General features: G+C 45.7%; 1 protein-coding gene across 1 annotated transcript in view; it reads right to left on the reverse strand.

The window, feature by feature from the left end:
- Window positions 1-6,376: 6,376 nt before the first annotated feature.
- The window catches only part of PSMG1 (proteasome assembly chaperone 1), a 101,713-nt gene continuing 87,217 nt past the window's right edge, over window positions 6,377-20,872 (reverse strand). The window contains exon 7 of the mRNA XM_086935422.1: window positions 6,377-6,581. Within this exon, the coding sequence (XP_086791548.1) occupies window positions 6,507-6,581 (75 nt within the window). The 3' untranslated portion in view covers window positions 6,377-6,506. The remainder of the gene's footprint in view (window positions 6,582-20,872) is intronic.

The following is a 20,872-nucleotide window of genomic DNA, read 5'->3' on the forward strand; positions in this document are numbered from 1 at the left end:
TCCCCTTACTAACTTCCTCATCGCTGCTTTTTTAAAAATTTTGCATGATCCATGGGGCATGGGGAAGCAGAAGTGATTTGTCCAGAATCATAAACTGTTCAGCTGACCCAGAGATTCAAACTTGGCAGCTCTGGCCGTTACACCGCACCTTTTCTTCAATTCAAAGCTCAACGGTTTCTCTCTATCACTTCCATATTTGTTCTGCAAGTCCTGGTCAACACCGAACAAGCATAGGCAAAAACAATAGATCCCGGCCACATGAATGTCTTTTAGTCATGTTGTCTAGCAACACATCTGCTGTTCAGCCTGGTTTAGTCACTGAAAAAAGCGCTAAGATGCAGCCAGCGAGGCCTAATCGTAACACTTTTTTTTAAGGCGAGGCAGGACAATAAACTCAACATGGGGGTGAAGAGACCGTGCCAGCTCAAAATCCTGTGATTCTGATCTTTCAGTAACTTCTGAACAGCAGATGTACTGCTAGACAACATGGCTAAAAGAGATTCACATTAACAAGGCCAATCGCTCAGGCACTGCTGAGACCTATTGGCTTTGTCAATGCTTGTTTTTGTTGTGAGCCCTGCCGGATGCACTGCTTTTCATTCATGCAGGGGTTGGGCTCATTCCGCACCTCAGGCCACGTCAAGCACCGGTCTAATCGCGGTTACCATGCAGATGCAGAGATTGGCCAGAGAGAGGTACAAGCAAAGTAAAGTAGATAAAAAATATACCTAAAAGTGTTCAGCTGAAAAGGTCTTTAGAAGGGCGATTTAAATACGTGCAACCGAACTGGAGCACCTGCCAGAAACCAGCCCAGCCCCCACTAGTCCGCGGTCGCCGACTGAGATGCAGGGGTAATTTTGTACTTCAGGGCCAGCTCTAGGGCTGTGCGACTCCAACGGGCGCTGAGACCACACCGGACGCTGACTTTGGGTGGGACGTTGTGTTTGCAAGTATTTTATAGTTTTAAAGCACCTGCTTCCACGTTCCTGGCCTGCAGAAATTTGGAGGCAAGATAACTCCAATGATTAATGTTCTTCCTAGAGAGAGCTAGGGGGTTTGTCTAGTGGAAGTTTTGGCTCATGGTAAGGTAGCACAGAGGGTTAATATGCCTACTGCAAAGAACGTGTACCAAGCAGATCACAAAGTGCATATAATGTAATCAGGACAGTAGGTTACTCCGTTTGTCTGAGAGATCCTTTTGTTACTTGCAGTTTATACTTCTAATCCCAACATAGAACAGTGAGCTAATAACTGTCCTTAATGAGCTGCATGCAAACTGCAAGGCACAGATAAGAGCATTATGATTTTCTCCCCAGCCTTTCATTAACTTAATGTTGGAAAAAGAGTTAATTTGGATAGAAATCAATTCTGATTATTAAAGAGAACCCCCGACCATGGTGTTGCAATTTAAATTCTAAGTTTACGCTTCGCCAGACCAAGCACTCTTGAACTATACACCTGGTAGTCCTCTGTCTTATGTAACATTGCCTATACAATAATTTACGCACCTATGATTGAGTGTCTCTGTGTAATGTGTGTGTGATATTAAAGTGCTCTAGCACCCTACACTGGTATGACTGGTGGTCTAAAACAAATTATACGCATCTGAGAGAGCAGTTATGAAGACTTTAGTGGCGCTGTTAAAGGGTGATAGCGAGGGAATCCGTGGGTAGGTGGGCATTTGGTGCTGGCAAAATTTCTCGCACTGGGCGCCACAGCGCTAAAGCTGTCCCCGTTAGCCCATGGCTGCAGGGCCCAGGAGAAGGGGGGCTGTCCTTGGGACTCACACTGTGCAAGTCCCAAGGGAAGGGGCAGCCCACCTGGAACGGGTGAGGAGATATATATACATACACATATACGCATGCTCGGTTTCACAATACGCCTATTTATTGATATACAGGCAGTATCACAGGTAACGCGTTTCACCCACAAACTGCCTTATTCCAACAGTTTGGGCTTGACTATTCCCTTGAGGAGCAGGCTCAAGACTGGTTTCATATGGCTTGTTCTGAACTGGGTTGGCATTGTGAGAAAAATGCACATTCGATATAACTCAGGTCTCTTGAATGGGGGTGAATTTTTGATTCATTTAGCATTCCGTCCATCACTTGTTGGCGCAGCATTTTTAGACTTCAGTGCGATGGGTATGCCCAGACGTGGGTCCCTTGTTCACTGTCCCACTGGATTCAAGATAGCTTGGATAATGAATGGTGATACTGCGAAACCAGTCCCAGGATGCTTGTTTCCGGTCCAGGGAAGACCTGGCTTGGAAGTTCAGGCTGGACTGTTCCCATGAGGAGCAGAGTCAAGACTGATTTGAATAAGGATGGGTCCAAACTGGGGTGGTGGTGTGAGCAAAAGAACGATGAATTCAACCCAGATCTCATGACTGGCGGTGAATGTTTGATTTATTCAGCATTCTGTCCATCATTTGTTGCCGCAGCATAAAAGTAATGCAAAGCAGCACTTTTTATTACTTTGCATCCAGGGGGCATCCCATTGGTGATACATGGTCGTTTCCATGCAACCATATGTGGTTTATGACAGAACCCCTATCTACTAACAATAGTAGACAGGGTTTTGTGGCAAAAAACTAATGTAGCTTTGAGGCACACAGAAGTATGCAAAAAGTGATGGATGGAATGCTTAAATTCATCTCAGCCACTGGTAGTTACTCAGGGCTGCATCCCAGTCGATCATAATTTTGAACACTATGCCACCTCAGTTTGGACCCAACTATTTGCAAATCAGTTTTTTTATTTATTTATTTTTTGCATTTATAAGGCGCGCAGCTACCCACAAAGGGTTTCCCGGCGCCGAGACATTATAGCTGAGCAAAAGGTATGGAAAGCGGAAGAGTGGACAAATCATTTCTCAAAAAGCCAGGTCTTAATGTTTCTCCTGAATCTTGCATAGTTGTCCTCTTTACGGATGTGAGAAGGGAGTGAGTTCCATAGGGTGGGCCCTAGATGGGAGAAGGACCTCCCTCCCATTCTTGCCAGTTTAAATCTGGGCACCCCAAAGTCTTGCCCCTGCTCCAGTGGAAACAGTACAGCCTTAACCACAAACCCAGGTCCTCTCTGGACAGGAATACAAGCAACTCAGGACCTGGCTGATGAGCCTTTATCAAGGCAAAACCGGTCCTAGATCGCTTGTATTTTGGTTCAGGGTAGCGCTGGCTTGGCAGTTCGAGCTGGACAGGTCCCATTCGAGCAGGATTAAGAATGATTTACATATGGCAGGGTCCAAACTGAGGTGGCAAGGTGGATGAAAAATGAAGGATTGGAATGCAGCCTGAGTGTTTGCCAGTGGCTGAGATTCATGCACTTTATCCATCAGCTTGCTGTTGTTGAGGTTGACACCTTAAGTGTGACTGGTACGCCCAGACATGGGTCCCGTGCTCACTGTGCCATCAGATTAATCTATAACTGCTGAACCACCCTTATCAGAGCAATACCGGCACTAGGATGATGGAGAACCTGGCTTGACTGTTCAGGCTGGGCTGTTCCCATTGGCGCAAGCTCCAGACCGATTTGCATATGGCTGGGTCCAAATTAAGGTGGCATGGTAGGTGAAAAATTATGGATTTAGATATGGCCCAGGAACTGCTAGTGGCTGAGATTAATTTAAGCATTTCATCCATCACTTTGTTGTGATCTTTAAGATAGGCATTAAAAAGGCGAAATATTTGTGTTTTTCCAAACTTTTAAAACTTTACAAGTGTGCTGCACTGTACAGACCACACCCAAAAAGGGAAACATTTTGAATTTTGTCTAGGCATGCTATTTTGTACTACCCGAAGGGTATCCTTACAGCACACAATCTGTGCTAGACATGATTCAGGCACCTTTCCACTAAAGTATAAATGTGTGTGTGTGTATGTATGGAGCTAGGTAACCTAATTGTGTGTCAGCGCCATATCTTAGTAGCTGTGGCGCTGTCCTGCTCTCTCCCTCATGAAATGCAGTGTAAGATTTTATTAAATCTAACTCATCCACTCATTCCACAGCAAACTCATAAATTAACAGTTCTCCTTCCAAAATCCACTGTCATTAAAGTAAGTGTGAGATAAGTAGGTAGGAGAGATGTTATGGGTCAGATAGGAGTCCTTAATAGTGAAGGAACCCATGAGGTGGGTCAATTGTAATAGAAATTGTGATTAGCGAGGAGGGGCTTGGCACAGCACAAGAGATGGAAGACAAAAAAAATGGGAATTGGGAGACAGTGGGGCTCAGAGAATGGTAGGAGAGGTGGAAAAGGTACACAAAGAAGGAATGTGGGGAATCTTCTGAAACATAACCTTCTTGTGAACACCCAAAATCAGGTTCATGTCCTATTAGGTGTGCCCACGTGGCCCGGAGGCAAACTTCTGATCAGGTTTAGCGAGCCAAAACTCTCCAGTTTGGCTTGCTATAGTGAAGGTATGTCTATGATTATTTCCACCATATCTCTTTCTTTACCAGCATAGGTATCAATGTTGCTGGACCCATGGCCTCTGCTACCATGTATGGATGCCCAAGCGATGCGGTCATATAGTGCGTTTCCATTATTGCTGGAAGGGATGCGCCAGGGTCTGCATTCCTCCATGTGATCTCTCATGACTCCATGCTTCCATGTCTGAAGGTGGCTGCCCTTAGTGTGGAGCTCATTTTCCCTCTCCCAGGCTTGCTGTAATTGGGTTAAAAAATGTCTTACCACTCTGTAGTATCTCCCCCCTCCCACCTTTGTTGCCCTGCGATTTGCTGTGGTCAAACGCTGTTGGTGGTGCCTCTGCCTGACCTTTGGCACCGTCCAAAGCATCCGCCCACAGTATGTGTGCAGGATTTGTGCTGTTTGCCACAACTGCCTTGGAGTTTGCATCAGGGAAACCACCCATGTGATTTGCAGGCATTGTCACCATTGTAGGGTCCTGCCCTTTTGTGTTTCCATTGGCCACAGTGGACTATTCTCTAATTCTACCAGTGAATACCGCACTAGAAATGTAACACATTGCATAACAACGGCACTTTTATGCTCACCATTTGGTAGCTTTACAGATGATTTGGGGCGAAAAGTTTTTGTATGTTTAGCGATTTCCAAAAAGAGATATTTTCAGAATCGCTATTTGGTAATCACTATTCCTAATGTATGAAACTTTTATTTTTAGATCAACAATTCTTAGTGGGTTGCAATTTGTGACCTACCTCATGAATATTAATGAGGTACGTCACAAATTGTTGCCCATGACCCCCTGAATATTATTGAGAAAGAAATAGAAATGACAGCCATCACAAGGAGGGTGGTCTGCTGGGGTCAGGAGACCAGCATGTCTAGGATTGCTTTTAAATAAAGCTTTTTGTTTAATGAATATCCATTTTCCTTAAAGGAAAATGGGATGAGTTTCAATTAAAAAAATGAACTGTTTAACTTTTATTTTTAAACATTGTCAAAGGGGAAGGGTCTCTCCTGCAGCCCTTCCAGTTTCTTCATCTGAGGCGGTTATAAATGATTACCGTTTAGAAATCGGAATTCAGTCACAAAACATTAATACATACCATAGGGAATCGCTACTTGGAAGGGACCCCATAAACACGCCCTTACCAAATAGCATTTCATTATGGTTTCCTAAACCTTTAAGTTAATTTGTAACTTGGTCCTTGATTCTCGCTTGTACTTTTTCCGTACTTTCTCCGGTTCTCTTCTCCTTTTGCACTTCATCGTACATCTCCCAGTATTATAGGATGCCCGTTCCCAAGTATCCCCCGGAGGAAGCAAGCCTTCCCTTGTTGGCTTCCTTGAAGCGCCACACTGAGCTTTTACCACTTGTAACGCACTTTCTTCCATATGGCAATGGTTGTAAACAGGCGCCGCTTTAGTTCTATAAACCTGGCACTTAGCAACACTGCAGCGCTAGCATTGGCTGCTTCAGCCCCTTTAACATAGTGTTTGTTAACTTCAATTTGAATTGCAAAAGAATTAAAAAAGTAAAAAACACGCCAGAGTAGGTGCCTGGAATTTAAGCAGCGCCAGCGAGAATGTAGCAGGATCATTACATTAAATACAGCCGCAAAAGGACTCAATATGGATGCAGAAATGCCTTGGCTCTGTCAAACGTGCTGGCTTTTACACCTCTAAAATCACAGCCACTAACATGGTGTCAATGATGACGCTGCAACTTGTGCTGTGCATGTTTACTGCTCACACAGCGGCGCTGTCCTTACTTGCACATCATCAGGCATTAAACAGTTTTTGCTCAGTATTAACGACAGCAACCACAAAGGATGCACCTCCGTCATGTAGCTCAATCCTTCATTAATAACAGAAAAACGACAACACTCCCACCTTGTGGTTGAATGATGAATTTTTGCGAAATATTTCTAGATGATGAAAAAAAAGCTGGCTTGAGCAAGAGAGATTTTATTATTTCCATTAAAAATAAACTCACATTTGAAGAAATAATCCACAAAGGAGATAAGAGTACAAAATATACACAGATCTAATAGAGAGTGAAAACCCGTTGGCGAGCTTCATGTGTAGAGGTTGCTTTGAATTTCTTCTGATGTGACTATTTTCTTCAGTATTTCAATGCTATTAGAGGTATCCTGTAAAGATAATAAAACAGGTGGCTTAAAAATACATCTATATTGCTATGGTTGAAACAACATTCGTATTTTTTTAAATGTATGTTTATTTTTAGTAATATTTGTTTTGTATAAAAAATAGGTTGCAGGTTTAAATTCAGTATCTTACAAGTATTGCGTACAGAAATCAATCCTTATCTCGTTTTTTCATTACAGCAGACAATACCAGTCCAGCACATGCAGGCATGTGCACAAAGGTGCTGCACAATAAAGAAAATCCAACAGCAAACACACACAAAACACAAGCAGCAGTGGAAGCCTCAATCACAATAGTACAATATTGTAAGATGGAAATGAAACAAAACAGTCGGGCAGCGACCAGGCAGTCGTGTAACTCTGCGCAGCCATCTCGGCATTTCTGCAGGGCAAACTGAGGGTACTTACATAGCACCTCAGAGTGCTTTATAGGGCCTCCAGAAAGGCTATTGTGGTAAGATACATCTGTTAAATCTAATGCATGTGAAGCTCCTCTAAGAAATGTCTGCACCTGCATTGAGCCAGACAGAATCGGTGCTATATCCTGGGTGACACAGGCAGGTGCTTACCTGTGCCACCAAAAACCATACTAAGATGATGCCAAATGAGAACAAAAGACCTAAAATCCATATTTCTAGTGTAGAGGGGAGCGACCTAACGACAATATATAACTGGATTACAGAAAATCATTGCATCTCTCAGGACAACAAACTTTGTCATAGCCAATAGATCTGACTTTAATATGCGACTATAAACAAATAGCATTTGTGCATGCCTGCATTTGCATGAGTCAGCACACTTGAACCAGACCTAGTGGCTTTGCCAATGCTTGATAATAAATGTTACTCCATATTCTGATTCGGAGAGGTGTGGCGCAGCAGCCAGAATGGCTTACGGAGCGCGGGACTCAAGGTTCGATCCCAGGCACCGCGGCAGCTAAGCATCATGTGACTCTTGGCAATAGCTCACTCAATCTCCCCGAAGCCCCCCAGCGCCTTGAAACCCTTAAGGTTTGCGCTTTACAAATAAAAATTATTGTTATTGGATACAACTGTGAAATCTCCGGTTAATATAACAGCAGTGTTAGTGGAATATAGATCCAGGCAATTATGCTTAAAACTAGCCCATAGCACACATGAGGACATGCGCAGTAGGCAAGGGAGCAAAAGGAGGGTAGAGGCTAACTACTAGGGGCGGACGTGCTACAAAGTAAAGTAATGGTATTAGTGGACTGTCGCGCGCCCCTTGAGCACTAATTTTTAAAGACACTTGTCTATGCGAACATCTCTCACTGAGTGGCTCGCCCTGTAGTTATGAGCTGGATTACAGAGATTAGGTGTTACACTCTGAACATTCAATGAATGTGCTAATGATACCTGCCTTCAAAAATCTCCATTTATGTAGTATGCAAATAATTTTGCCAGATCACTCCAGGTCAGTGGGACAAATGTTTCCAGTCCAGACTTTCTTTTGATAACCTCATGATTTCTGAGAAGGGCAGTGTGTTTTCACTTGAACTAAGTCAACTAGACTAAATCAAATGCAATCAACGATGGCAAGTTAAAGCCTTCAGAATCGTGGCTCTTCTGATTTACACTTGCCAAGCCTAAAAAAACTGCAATAGATACTTAAAAACTGCAATTTACCATTCAAAAGAGGTCCACAGAAATGTAAATGTAAAGAGGAAGTTAAGCATTTACAAGCACAAATAAGAAGGTGCACCAACCATATGATGGCTGTGCTTTATTCTAGCCCCTGCAGATATGTCTTATAGTTCAGTGTCAGGGGATATACTGGTTATTAAAGGCCATAAACCAGAGTGATGGGCCTGAGCTCCAGGTGAGGGCCTATAACACATGAGAGGCCTTTAACAGCCAGTATAGCTGAAGACAGACGGGCTATTAGAACATTCCATCAACCGAGGGTATAATGTTTGACAATAAAAAGAAGAAACAGAAAGACAAACATTAGAATGTTGAAGCACATGTTTAATTCCAGCCATCATTAGCCCTGAGCCACTTCATTGTCTTCAATGGATCTCCCAACCATCTAATGTTCTAACTTGGGATAAATTAGGCCTTCCTGTTAGAAGCTATGTTACCATACAACCCTGATTGCCTGGGAGAAGATCCAGAAATGTGTGCCGACAATGAAAATGCAGACTTGCAGGCGAGGCAAGATGGCGGCTGCGTGACCTGTGCGAGTGTCACTACCCGAACCGCTGTGGTTTTTGATCTGTGTTGTGGAGCTAATGCCCAGTCGAGTAGAGGACAGTGGAAAAGGATTCGCAACTTCTTCCACCCCCGCTCAGGAGAGAGTGGAGAAGGCGGGGAGCAGGAACAGGACTCCCGGGAGCGAACAGTACTTCTTAGACGGGGCTGTGAGAGGGAAGACTCCAACGGTCCCAGGGATGTTTTCCGGCAAGCCGGTAAGCAGAAAGCAAGTCAAGCCATTGTTGGAGAAAATACCCAACAATTTGAAACACAGGCTTTGATACTGTTACTAGCACAGTTTGCAACAAAGTATCAGACATGACAGGGATTGCTACATCAGACCCCCTCAGTAGTGCAGAGACTAGCAACCTGCCTAATGTTCCAGAGGTTTCAAACGCCCTAACAGGGGCGGTAGAAGAAATATCTAACAGGAGGAAACAGGAGGGGGGAGCAGATGTAATTGACACTCTAGCCCTCAGCGAGTGTGTCGGTGAGCGCCGGGAACTGGGCGATATAGTGCCCGGTATTCCAGATGGAGAAAGCTTTTTCTCACTGGCAGAAGAATCCGACCTTGATAATGCTAGGGATCCTGACAATACGGATATCGATGCCTCTGGGGATGATAGCAATAGCCCCCCTACAACAGCAGACACATTAAGGAGGGCACTTACCGATCTACCCGATCTAGAAAGAAAAGTCTCGAGGGCTCACGGCATGAGAGTTCTCATTCAGATCCTAACGAGCACCTTCAATGGGATTATTCCACCAGCAATCTGGCAGCTGAGGGAAGGCCAGGGCCTGGATTTCAGGAGGAAGATCTCGGGGTTTCCGATAGCAAAACTGAACCGGTCCCTTCAATTGGTTTAATTTACGCAATACAAAAGGTAAAGCAAATAGAGGCTCGTCAAGAGCATAAAAGAGCACAACTAGCGACCAAAAAGATCCAGGGCGCTATTCGGAAAACAACAAAAGCCTGTTCGAAGGTTGTAGCAAGAACTACTGCACTGGAGGAACGTATAGTGGGACTGGAGGCCGGTTTGGAAAGCACTGAGCAAAAAACAACTGCAAATGATGCTAGAATGATGAACATTTTGTGGAAACTAGAAGAATCCGAAAATAGGCAGCAGAGAAATAACTTACGTTTGCTGGGTACTGAAGAGAAAGCCGGGGGGAGCGATGTACGAGGATTTGAGCTAAAGCTTTTTAAATCTGCCTTTCCAGAATTATCACACTGGAACTGGGAAGCAGAGCTCCAGTGAGTACATAGATTTCCCCTAATGGTTAAAAGTAGTCCTGGCCCTAACCCAAAGCCCGAGCAATTTAAATCTTTTTTGGGAACTTTCTATTGCGGCAGGCGATATTTGAAAAGGCAAGATCGGACGCAAAGAAATCAGCTGAGGGGCAGACATTTTTTGTGCGGCCAGATTTTTGCCACTCAACAGAGGAGAGAAGATGGCGGCTATCATGCATGCCAGTGTCACCCATTGTTTCCCGTGTGTGTTTAGGTCGGTCGGCTCCCATACATTAAGGATACATCTTCGGGCCTCTATTGGCACTTCCACCCCCATCACCTCACGTATCTTGCCATGTATTCGGACCCAGTAGTCCTGTATTTCTGTGCAATGCCATAGAATATGTACAAAAGTCCCCACAACCTCTACGACACCTCCCATCATTCGCCAAACCCATCCTTACTAGCCGGGGCCCCGCTACATATGAACGGTGTAGGATCTTCAATTGAACTAGCCTTAGTCTCATTTGGACCGCGACCACCCTGGGGGAAGACACTGCCTCCCTCCAATCCTCATCTTCCAGCACAAAGCCATCCTCGCTCCATTGACCTCTAATTTGAACCAGCGGGTCCTCCGTATGGTCAATCAGCTTTTTGTAGATCAGTGAGATAGTCTTAATAGGGAGGTGACCGTCTAACACTCGATCCTCCAATGGGGAGGCCTCTGGAACCTCGGTCCCCAGGGGAATCTTTGCCACTAAGGCATGCCTAATCTGCAAATATCGGAATCTTTCGCTCTCCCGTAACTGGTGTCTGTCCTGCAGCACTTCAAACTTGAGAATTCCATCCTTTCCCCACATATCTTTGACCTGAGAGATCCCGATAAGATCCCATCTATCAAAGCCCTTCGATTTCCACAGATTACCAAGTTCCCCTGAACTCCATAGCGGGGTATCAAGTGTGATCTTATCATCCCATTTAAGGTGCCGATTAGCTGAGTTCCACACTTGAACTGCTTGTGCTGCCGTTCCCACCAAGAGGGGCCGTTTCTTTTTAGCATATAGGGCCCTTGTATAATCTCCGCCGGGTAACTGACCCCTGTCCATCGCATACCCAGGATCTCCTCTAGCTGGGAGCCCAATAATACTTCCGAAGGGCCAGTAGTCCGATCCCTCCATCATACCAGGGCAGGGTGAGTTTGTTGAGTGCGATTCGCGGTCTGCCTTCCCAAAGGGGCTGCCTCTGGAGAGACTATTTCTCTGAAGTACGAGGGAGGCACTGGGTCCATTGCATTTTGGAGAACATATAAAAAGCGGGGAAGTGCCATCATCTTGAACAATACCACGCCACCCAATAGAGAAAGCGGCAACGCCTTCCACCTTGCTACATCTCTTCGGAGCCTGTCAAGTGGTGGTCTAAGATTATTATCAAATCGTAGCCGTGAGTCCTTCGTTACATAAATGTCTAGGTATCGAAATCCCACTGACTCCATCTGTAATGTGCAGGAGTCTGGGACAACCGGCGTTTCCACGCTAAGAACAAACAGCACTGATTTCCCCCAATTAATGGCAAAGCCTGAATATCTACCAAATATAGCCATTATATAAAGAAAACTGGTCAAGGACTCCCTGGGGGAAGTAAGATAGAGCAAAACATCATCTGCGTAGAGAGAGATTTTATCCTCCCACTCGGGGGTCCATCTCAAATCCACGAATCGTCCTATCCCAGAGAACCCATGCCGCGAGAGGCTCAAGTGCCAATGCGAACAGCAGCGGGGAAAGGGGACATCCCTGCAGACTGCCCCTTCCCAAAGGGAAATCATCCGATCTATGGTTGTTCACCACCACTCTGGCAAGAGGGCCTGAATACAATAGGAGAACCCATTCGATGAATTCTTGCCCTATACCCATCTTGCCCAAAACCGCATATAGATAGGGCCATTCCACTCTGTCAAACGCCATAGTGGCGTCCAACTAGAGCAAGACCGCCGGTTCATGTATCTGGGGCGCTCCAGCTAGAATTCCATGCAACCTCCGAATATTAAGGGCTGTGTTGCGACGGGGCATAAAGCCCGATTGATCCGGATGTACGATGGTCGTGATCACCTTGACCAGCCTCGTTGCCAACAATTTTGCCAGTATCTTCGGCTCGGCATTCAAAAGTGAGATCGGCCGATAGGAAGAGCACAGTGTCCGAGGCTTACCGTCCTTGTATATAACAACTATGTTTGCAACTCGTTGATCATATGGGAGTCGGCCTTCCTCCCTGCTTTCTACAAGCATCTCTCGGAGAAACAGCGCTAGTCTGTTTGCATTTAATTTATAAAGTTCTATGGGGATCCCGTTAGGGCCCGTGGCCTTCCCGGAATGCACTGCTCAAATAGCCTGGGAAACCTCATCATTAGTGAAAGGAGAGTCCAGGGATTTCCTGTCGTCCTCCGAGAGTGTAGGCATGTGTATGTCTCGCATCATGGCCTCGTTATCAGCCTCTGTGTATTTACCCTCCGCTGTGTACACAGAACCGTAGTATGTCGCGAACTCCTCTGCTATCTGCTGCGGTTCCGTAATACTACCCGAACTCTCCGTCTGCAATTCTGGCACCAATCCGGACCCCAACTCTCGCTTCTCCAACCACGTGATCAACTTCCCTGCCCTATCTCCATGTTCATACACCCTACTTTGAGTGTCCGCATGCTGTTCTCCGGCCCTCCCACGTGCCAGGCTCCTTTATTCATCTCTCAGGAGACTCAGTCAGTGTTTCTCCTCCGGGGTACTATCTCCAGACCACTACCCTTCCAGTGTTGCCAACTCTGTCTCGATTCTGTCCACCTCTGCACGGCCCCTCCTCTTCTTTCCGGCAATTAGTGATGGTACCTCTCCTCGGATAACAGTCTTATATGCCTCCCAGAGGGAACTACCTGACTCCACAGTTCCTACATTAGGTTGAAAATACTGATCCGTGATCTGCACGACTTCTTTTTTGGTGGCGGGGTCTCTTAAATGCCATGCGTTTATGGGAGCTATCTGACCCACGTCTCTCTGACCCACCTCTACTCTAAGCCAAAGCGGTGAATGATCAGATATCCCTCTGCCCAGATGCCTCACCCCCGAATCTCCGCCAGCTGCAATGTCGGCACCAGGATATAGTCTAACCTTGATAAGGAATGATGGGAGGCTGAGGAGTGAGTGTAGTACCTTTCCCCAGGATGACGCAGGCGCCATCCATCTGCGAGTCCCCTGCTTTCCATAAAATCTGATAACCACCTTCGCGACAGCGGGAGGGTCCTAGCGGGATGTCTATCCAATTCACCATCCACCACTGAATTGAAGTCCCCTCCCACTATCAACAACCCCATGGGTATTGTCAAAAAGATTCTGCACAGGTCCCGCACAGGTCCCGAAAGGTGTCAATCTGAAGGGCCGGGGGAACATATATTGACAAGAAGGTAACAGTTCTTCCCTCCCACAGCCCCGAAACGCCAATGTATCTGCCTCTAGTATCCTCCCAAGTGGCCTGTATAGTCAACGGGAAGGAATTCCTGATCAATATCCCTACCCCTCTAGATCCCGTGGTGAACCCGGCATGTGCAACCAGTTTGTACCCACCCTTATGTAGCACCATACAACGATTACCGACCAGGTGGATCTCTTGCAGCAACACAATATCTGGGGAGTGTCTCCTGATCAACTGACAGACCATCCCCCTCTTTATCTTGTCCCCTGGCCCATTCACAATCCAGCTGAGCGTGGCTAACCCCAAACCTGACTTACTAGAAGACATGGAATTGGTACATAATTTCCTCGACACCCAATGCCAAAAATAACCCAAAACAAAAAACCAAACCTAAATCCTGCTATGCATTGTAAGTTCAAAATTACTGAAAATTCCCGCAGTCTCCCGCCTCACCCAACTCCTGCCCTACCTCCCCCCGCCCTGCACCCCTGCCTAAAGCTTGCGCTCATCCCCAACCAGCAGTCTGCCTGTCATCCCAACCTACTCTACAACTAACTAAACGTAGAAATGGAGGAGGGCCTATGAACAACCCCCGCTTCTCTCCCCCACCCCACCATGCTTCCCGGATATAATCAATTCCTTAAAAAACGAGCATTTCAGATTAGCAGCATCAGCGAAAGAAGTGCCCTCCAGCCCTCCCCCCGTGTCACACTCACGATACAGTAGCCCCATTTCGGACCCGTGCCCCATTACTATTGTTTGTCCGCCTCCTCTCGGGATTGACCCTCAGTTTCTGCCGCATATGTGCTGTCCAACCAGGCCGCCGCCACTTCAGGATTGTCAAAAAAACAAGATTTCCCATTATGCTACACTCTGAGGCGGGCCGGGAACATCATTCCGTATCTCAGTCCCTTATCCCGTAGTCGCCGCTTTACCGCTAGAAAGCTCTGCCTCTGTTTTTGCACCGCTTGTGTTAAGTCCGGAAAAGAGGAGAAGGTCGCATTTTCAATTCCCAGTGGAGGCCCCACTCAGGCCGCCTGAAGTATGGCATCTCTGTCGCAGAAGTTGAGGACCCTAGCAATCATAGGTCTGGGGGGTGCCCCTGGTCTGGGCTGGCCCCCGGGGACCCTTTGAGCTCTCTCAACTGTGAAGAAGTTACTGAGGCCCTTCGGTTGTAGATGTTTAAGTACCAAATCCTCAATAAACAGGCCAGGCGCCTGTCCCTCCAACTTTTCGGGCACTCCCAGGATTCAAACATTATTCCGCCTTGCCGTTCCTTCAAACTCATCCAGTTTACGATCCGCAAGAGTCCTTGAGGCCTTAAGATCACGTACCTCCTGCTGCAGTTGATTGACGTCATCAATGAGGCTGGTCGTTTTAACCTCCAGTGACTTCACTTTCTCACCAGTCTTCGTGAGATCCTCTCTAATCAGCCCCATCTCTATGGTAACAGTATCAAGCTTGGTATCCAGGGCTTCCATTTTCTGGCCCAGAGATGTCTGGACTCCCGTTAGAGCTGCCATAAGATCTTTGAGAGTTGGCTCAGTCACTGCCAGTGCGTCATCCTCACACCCCCCTTGCGACCTCTTGGCCTCCACCGGGGAGCCCTTCGGGAAGGTGTAACGGTCTAGTCTATTGGACTGAACGTTTCTAGACTCTTTAGTGTTCCGGGACAAAGTTTTGTTTGGGTCTGTTTTAGTCGCCATTTTACACCTTGATTACCACCAACGCACCAGCTCCAGACTATATCGTGCAACGTGCCCTTTACTTCGTGCCCTCCGGGGGCAGACCCACCAAGACTCCACCTGGCAGTCTACTGTCAGTGTGTCCTCTGGACCCGGCTGCTACCCCGCCGGCAGGAGCCCTGTTTAATCTTCCGGTAACCCACCACCTCACAGTCAAGAGTTACCGACTGTTGTGTGCCAGCAAGTAGTCATACACAACCACTGAGTACACTACTCCTATAGGCCCTCCAAACTATTCACGCCTTGGCCAGTCCCAGTCCCCCTGCTGCGGTATCTGGGCATACTGAGGGTTATTTAGGCACCTCTCGATGTGTCCTGGGTCTCTCTCACTGCTCCCTGGTCCTCCCAGGATCACAGGTCCTGCCGTTACGCACCCCCTCGTGAGGGGGGCGCATCCCAGGGCCCCCAGTACAATCGGGCGCCACACCGCAAAACTCGGCCACACCTGCAGGAATCCCCGACTTCAGGAGTGTCCCATTTACGTGGTCTCCAGTATGTAGTGCTTCAGGCCTCGGGACAGTCATTCGGGAGGAAGCCTCCCGCTTCTCCTGCTGGAATCTCCGGCTACACCAAGGCGAAACGATCGGCCCCAACCACGAGCCCCCCCTGCACCAGGGTTAGGCGCCCCGCGTTCAGCCGGCCGTTCCGCCTCTCCAATGCCCGGTTCCCACGGGCGCCACCACACAGCCCCCAGCGCTTGGCTCTCGCTGCTTCCCAGTGTAATCGGCGACCTGGGCCGCACAATATTTATTTAGCCGACGTCCAGGCGGGGCCAGGTCCACAGCACCCTCCGGCCCGCTGTTGTTGCACTCCTAGGCGGATCACCTACTACTCGAGGTCCCGGGTCTGAGCGCCAGACCAGGCCTCAACCTTCCGTACGACGCCTCTCTGTCCCCGAGCCTCGGAGGAGGCCCGTTCATTCACCGGTGGACACCGCTTCCCTTCACTTACAAGGGGGTAGGGCTGGGGGACCAGGATCATAACAGGATGTGGCAGTGGGCGACCCTCTAGGCGGCCATTTTAGTCCCTGGCTCGGCTCCCCCCTCCTCCTTTTGTCTTCTCAAGAGAGTAGGGTGGAAGGAAAGCAATGTGGTATATCGTTTGCATATTGGTGATTACTGCTTTTTTAAGTTGTTTAAAATCTCTAATTGGGCTGGGTTCCTCTTTTTGTTTTTTTTTAGATAGGTTGGGGAGTGACAGGGGTTGCACACTGGAACGCCGGAGGCATCCAAGGGTTTGCCTTAGTGAGGGGTGTGTGGGGGAGTGGGGGCGAGGGAGGTGGATCCTATTTGGGAAAAAGGGGGCTCCATGTGCGCTAGGTTTTAATTGTTCTGATGTCTTCCTTATGATGATTATGAATATAATGTATTGTAATGTATTTAGATCTGTCTGCTATCTATAATGGGGTGTATTAGGATAGCCTCCATAAATATCTGTGGATTAAATGACCCTGTAAAAAGGGGCAGGATAAAGGAAGACATACAAATCTTGAAGGCAGATATTATCTGCCTCCAAAAAACACATATAGAAGCCAGTAGAAATAAAATCATGGAGCTTGATGGGTTTCAATTAATCTCATGGACAAAGCAAGAGGTTAAGACTAAAGGTGTTGCTATATTTGCACGTCGGGGTATGGCCAACTTTACTCGTTCTTTCTCTGCTAAATATGGCAGATGGGCAATTATATAGTGTTCGATTGACAACAGCATGTTCACACTATGTTCTGTTTATGGACCAGTATTAGATGATCCGGAACTGTATAATTGGTTGAGTTTAGAACTGATGAGTTGTCGATCCCCAATTATATTGTGTGGTGATTTTATTATAAATTTCGGCTGGCGGTATCTAATCACCCCAAAATAATATATCAAGGGCGGAAACCCACATTTTTCAAGTCTCTTTCCCAATTGAAAGAGTTGCATGGGCTTGTAGATATGTGGGCACAGTTAGAGGGTAATGACCCAGGGTGTACTTATTTTTCTGCTCCGCACAGAACTCATGCAAGATTGGATTACTTTTTTATTTCTCAATGTCTGGTGCAGGGCAGCAAAATTAATAGGTTTCCCAGAGTAATGTCTGACCATAACCCCCTGGTACTTGAAGTGAATATTAAATGTAAGAAACAAGTAACCAGCTGGACTTTCAACAGGGCTTTGCTAAGTGACAACTCTTATGTAGTGCATATGGCAATGTGGATCACTAGATTTTTAAAGGAGAATATGGGAAGTACGGGCATTCAGAATGTCTGGGATACCCTTAAAGCATGGATTAGGGGTGAGACTATGCAGTTTGGGTGGGAGACTCAGAAGAAAGAAAGGAATAAGATCCATGAGCTGTATGAAGCATTGGGAAAGCTGAGACTAACCTCGTCAAGGTATTATCGGAGGGTGGGGAGGCCGAAACAGCTGAAACTAGGATTACAATTGCGAAATCTGCAATAACTGAAATTTCATTTGATAAATCTGCGGGTAAATATTTAGCCTGGCGGTCTAAGCTTTATAAGAGCAATGAAAGGGTGGGTCACATGTTAGCTGTTCGAACTAGAGAAAAAGAGGCACAAACTCGGATTACAGGTATTTTAGAACCAGATATTGGTTTAGTAACCGATCCCGGAGCAATTCTTTTGGCTTTTCAAAATTTTTACCAGAAGTTATATCAGGAGGATATAAGTGATAACTGTGGGATACAAGCTAAAATTAAGAGGTATCTCAAAGAGGTCAAATTGGATCAATTGACTTCTTCAGATCGGGATACTTTGGATGCTCTGATCAGTCTGGGAGAAATACTCTGTGCTATATATTCACTTCCATCAGGTAAAGCGGTTGGGCCCGATTTTTTACCAGGTGAACTTTATAAGATCTTTCAAATACAGCTTGCTTCAATAATGCTTGAGATGTTTTGTTTAGTACAGAACTGAGACACACCTCCAGAGTCTTGGAGGACTGCAAAGATTGTTATATTTCTAAAGAAAGGGAAAGTGGCGACCGACCCAGGGGCATATCGGCCCATTACTTTGATAAATAGCGACATAAAAATGCATTCTAAGATATTTGTTAATAGATTGGCGTCAGCTATTATAAAAATGGTATCTCCCCAGCAACAGAGCTTTGTGCCTGGTCGGGAAATTATCGACCATATTCGTCAGACAATAACATTGTTTGATTATACCAAGGTTACAGGAGACCCTATGGCCTTAATTCTGCTAGATGCAGAAAAGGCATTCGATAGGGACTCTTGGCCTTTTTAAGGGGCCGCTATGAAGTATTGTGGTATAGGGGAAGGTTTTATAAGAGCAATCCAATGTATGTACAAAGACCCAATTGCGAAAATTGCTCTGATAGGAGCACAGTCGGGGGTAATTAACATAATGCGAGGAACGAGACAAGGCTATCCGTGTTCCCCCTTGTTATTTGCCATCTACATTGACCCTTTAATAAGGAAGATTCAGGAAGACCAAATAATCCAACCTGTCCATGCTAGAGGGGGAGAGGTTAAAATTCTGAGATACGCGGCTGACCTAGCCATTAGAACAGCTGCTCCCCGCCTGGCTCTAGATGAAATAAATATTTTAACATCGCAATTTGGCAAGATCTCTGGCTATCATTTAAATGATTGTAAAACTCAAATTGTTATTAATGATAAAGTCACATTAGTGGATCAGCGGATAGTAGCAAGTGCCAGATATCTAGGCATAGAAATAAGTTCCAAATCTGAGGATATTGTTGACATTAATCTGAAACCATTATCACAAAAATTCAAATCAGATTGCCGAAGAATGAACAACTTACATTTGACATTAATTGGTAGAAGCAATGTTGTCGAAATGATATTCCTGCCCGAAATCCTATATTTTTTTAGAGCAATTCCTTTAGATATAAATAACATTTGGTTTCAGAAGCTAGATCAGTTAGTTTCATGGTTTTTATGGGCTGGACAGCACCCAAGAAGGGCTCTTAGATATATGACTTTACCTAGAGACAGGGGAGGGTGGTCTGTCTCTAACTTTTAAATTTATTACTGGGCAACCACGCTGAAACAGATGGGGGAACTGCTAAATGGGGGAAATTCGGGATGTGTGGAAATATCGATTTACCACCTAATCTATGGGATTGAAGCTAGGGGGCTCCTTATGCACCATATAGATTTTGCCTATTTTAAGAGGGTTAAATTCAAGGTTCTGCTTGGTGCTTACAGGGTCTGGACAGCTGTTAGGAAAAAATTCGGGATTGAGCGGCTACATCTATACTACCCTCGAGCAAACAATACTCTACCACCAGAAATATTTCAAGACGCATATTTCAAAAATTGGATTGAAAAAGGTATTCAGTGTATAGGAGATCTTATATCTAATGCTGAAATGCTTACTTTTGAGGCTATTAAAGAGAGATTCGGAATTAAGAATAAACATTTTTTTAAATATTTACTGATAAGGGACTTCCTCACTAAACTTAATCGGGACCGAATCCCTCTATTATACCTGATTAACGGGGGTCAATCTACAACATCTTCTTTATATAAACTTGTAAATGAGAAGATGGGTGACGATTTAGCCAAACATTTTGATAGATGGCAAACGATTTTACAAGCTGGGCAGGGTAAATGTGAAGACTCCCTGTTGTTCAGTCAAACGGCATGCATTTCAGCAAATCTGCAGGTACAATGTTACAAGACATTGTGCAACTTATATAGAACTCCGGCGCGTATTCATCGATGGGGGGGTGGGGCTCGGGGATACACTATCCTCGGTGTGGGTTGCTGGCTGCAGACAGTACACATATCTTTGTTACTTGTTCTGGCCTTTCTCAATTGTTAGCTAAAATGGAACAGCGGTTAGAATTTATATTGGGATATTTAGTCCCATTGACCCCCCAGGTTTTCATGCTAGGGATTTCCAATCAAGAAATGGAGGAAGCCGACAGGAAAATGGTATATATAGCAATGGCAGTATTGCGGCTTTGTTTGGCCACGGAGTGTCTTGGCCCAAATCCCCCTTCGATTCATGTTTGGTTCAGTAAATTATTGTTTATTTATAACTGGGAGATTTCTGTATTTGGGAGAAGGGGAAGTAGGGCAAGGGCAAAAGGAGAAAAGATTTGGGAATCTTTAACTAAATGGTTAAATAAGGATGAACTGTTACTATGACGGGAAGTACTCCCATGTTAGTTTTGGTGCAATCATTGTTTTTCTTGTGGGGATCCACAGGGGTGGGGGAGGGTAAAAAATGTAAAATGTGGTCATCAGATATGGTGTTCTTTTTCTTTATGTGAGTATATGTCACATTGTATTTTTTGGTGTTTGATGTCCTAATAAAAAAAAAAATGCAGACTTGCTCATTACTAACTAAAGGATGGCCTTATTTAGTGACAATTTTTTAACACACCAGTTCAGGCACCAGAGGTCTGAATACAAATGTCTTAAAACTACAACCTCAGATTTTTAAGCGAGGTCTGGGTGATCTGCCAGAAGCCACACTTGCATAATGAAAATACACAGTGAATATGCATATATGAGTAGAACCTGTACAGAGTAAACCTATGCACAAAGAGTGTTGTAGAGCAAAGGCCCTCTAGAACACTTGCATATTGAAATCGCACTGCAAGTTCTTCTGAAGCGAATCTTTAGCAATATAGGATA

Source organism: Lissotriton vulgaris, chromosome 8 (genome assembly GCF_964263255.1).
Source record: "Lissotriton vulgaris chromosome 8, aLisVul1.2, whole genome shotgun sequence".
NCBI classification, from domain to species: domain Eukaryota; kingdom Metazoa; phylum Chordata; class Amphibia; order Caudata; family Salamandridae; genus Lissotriton; species Lissotriton vulgaris.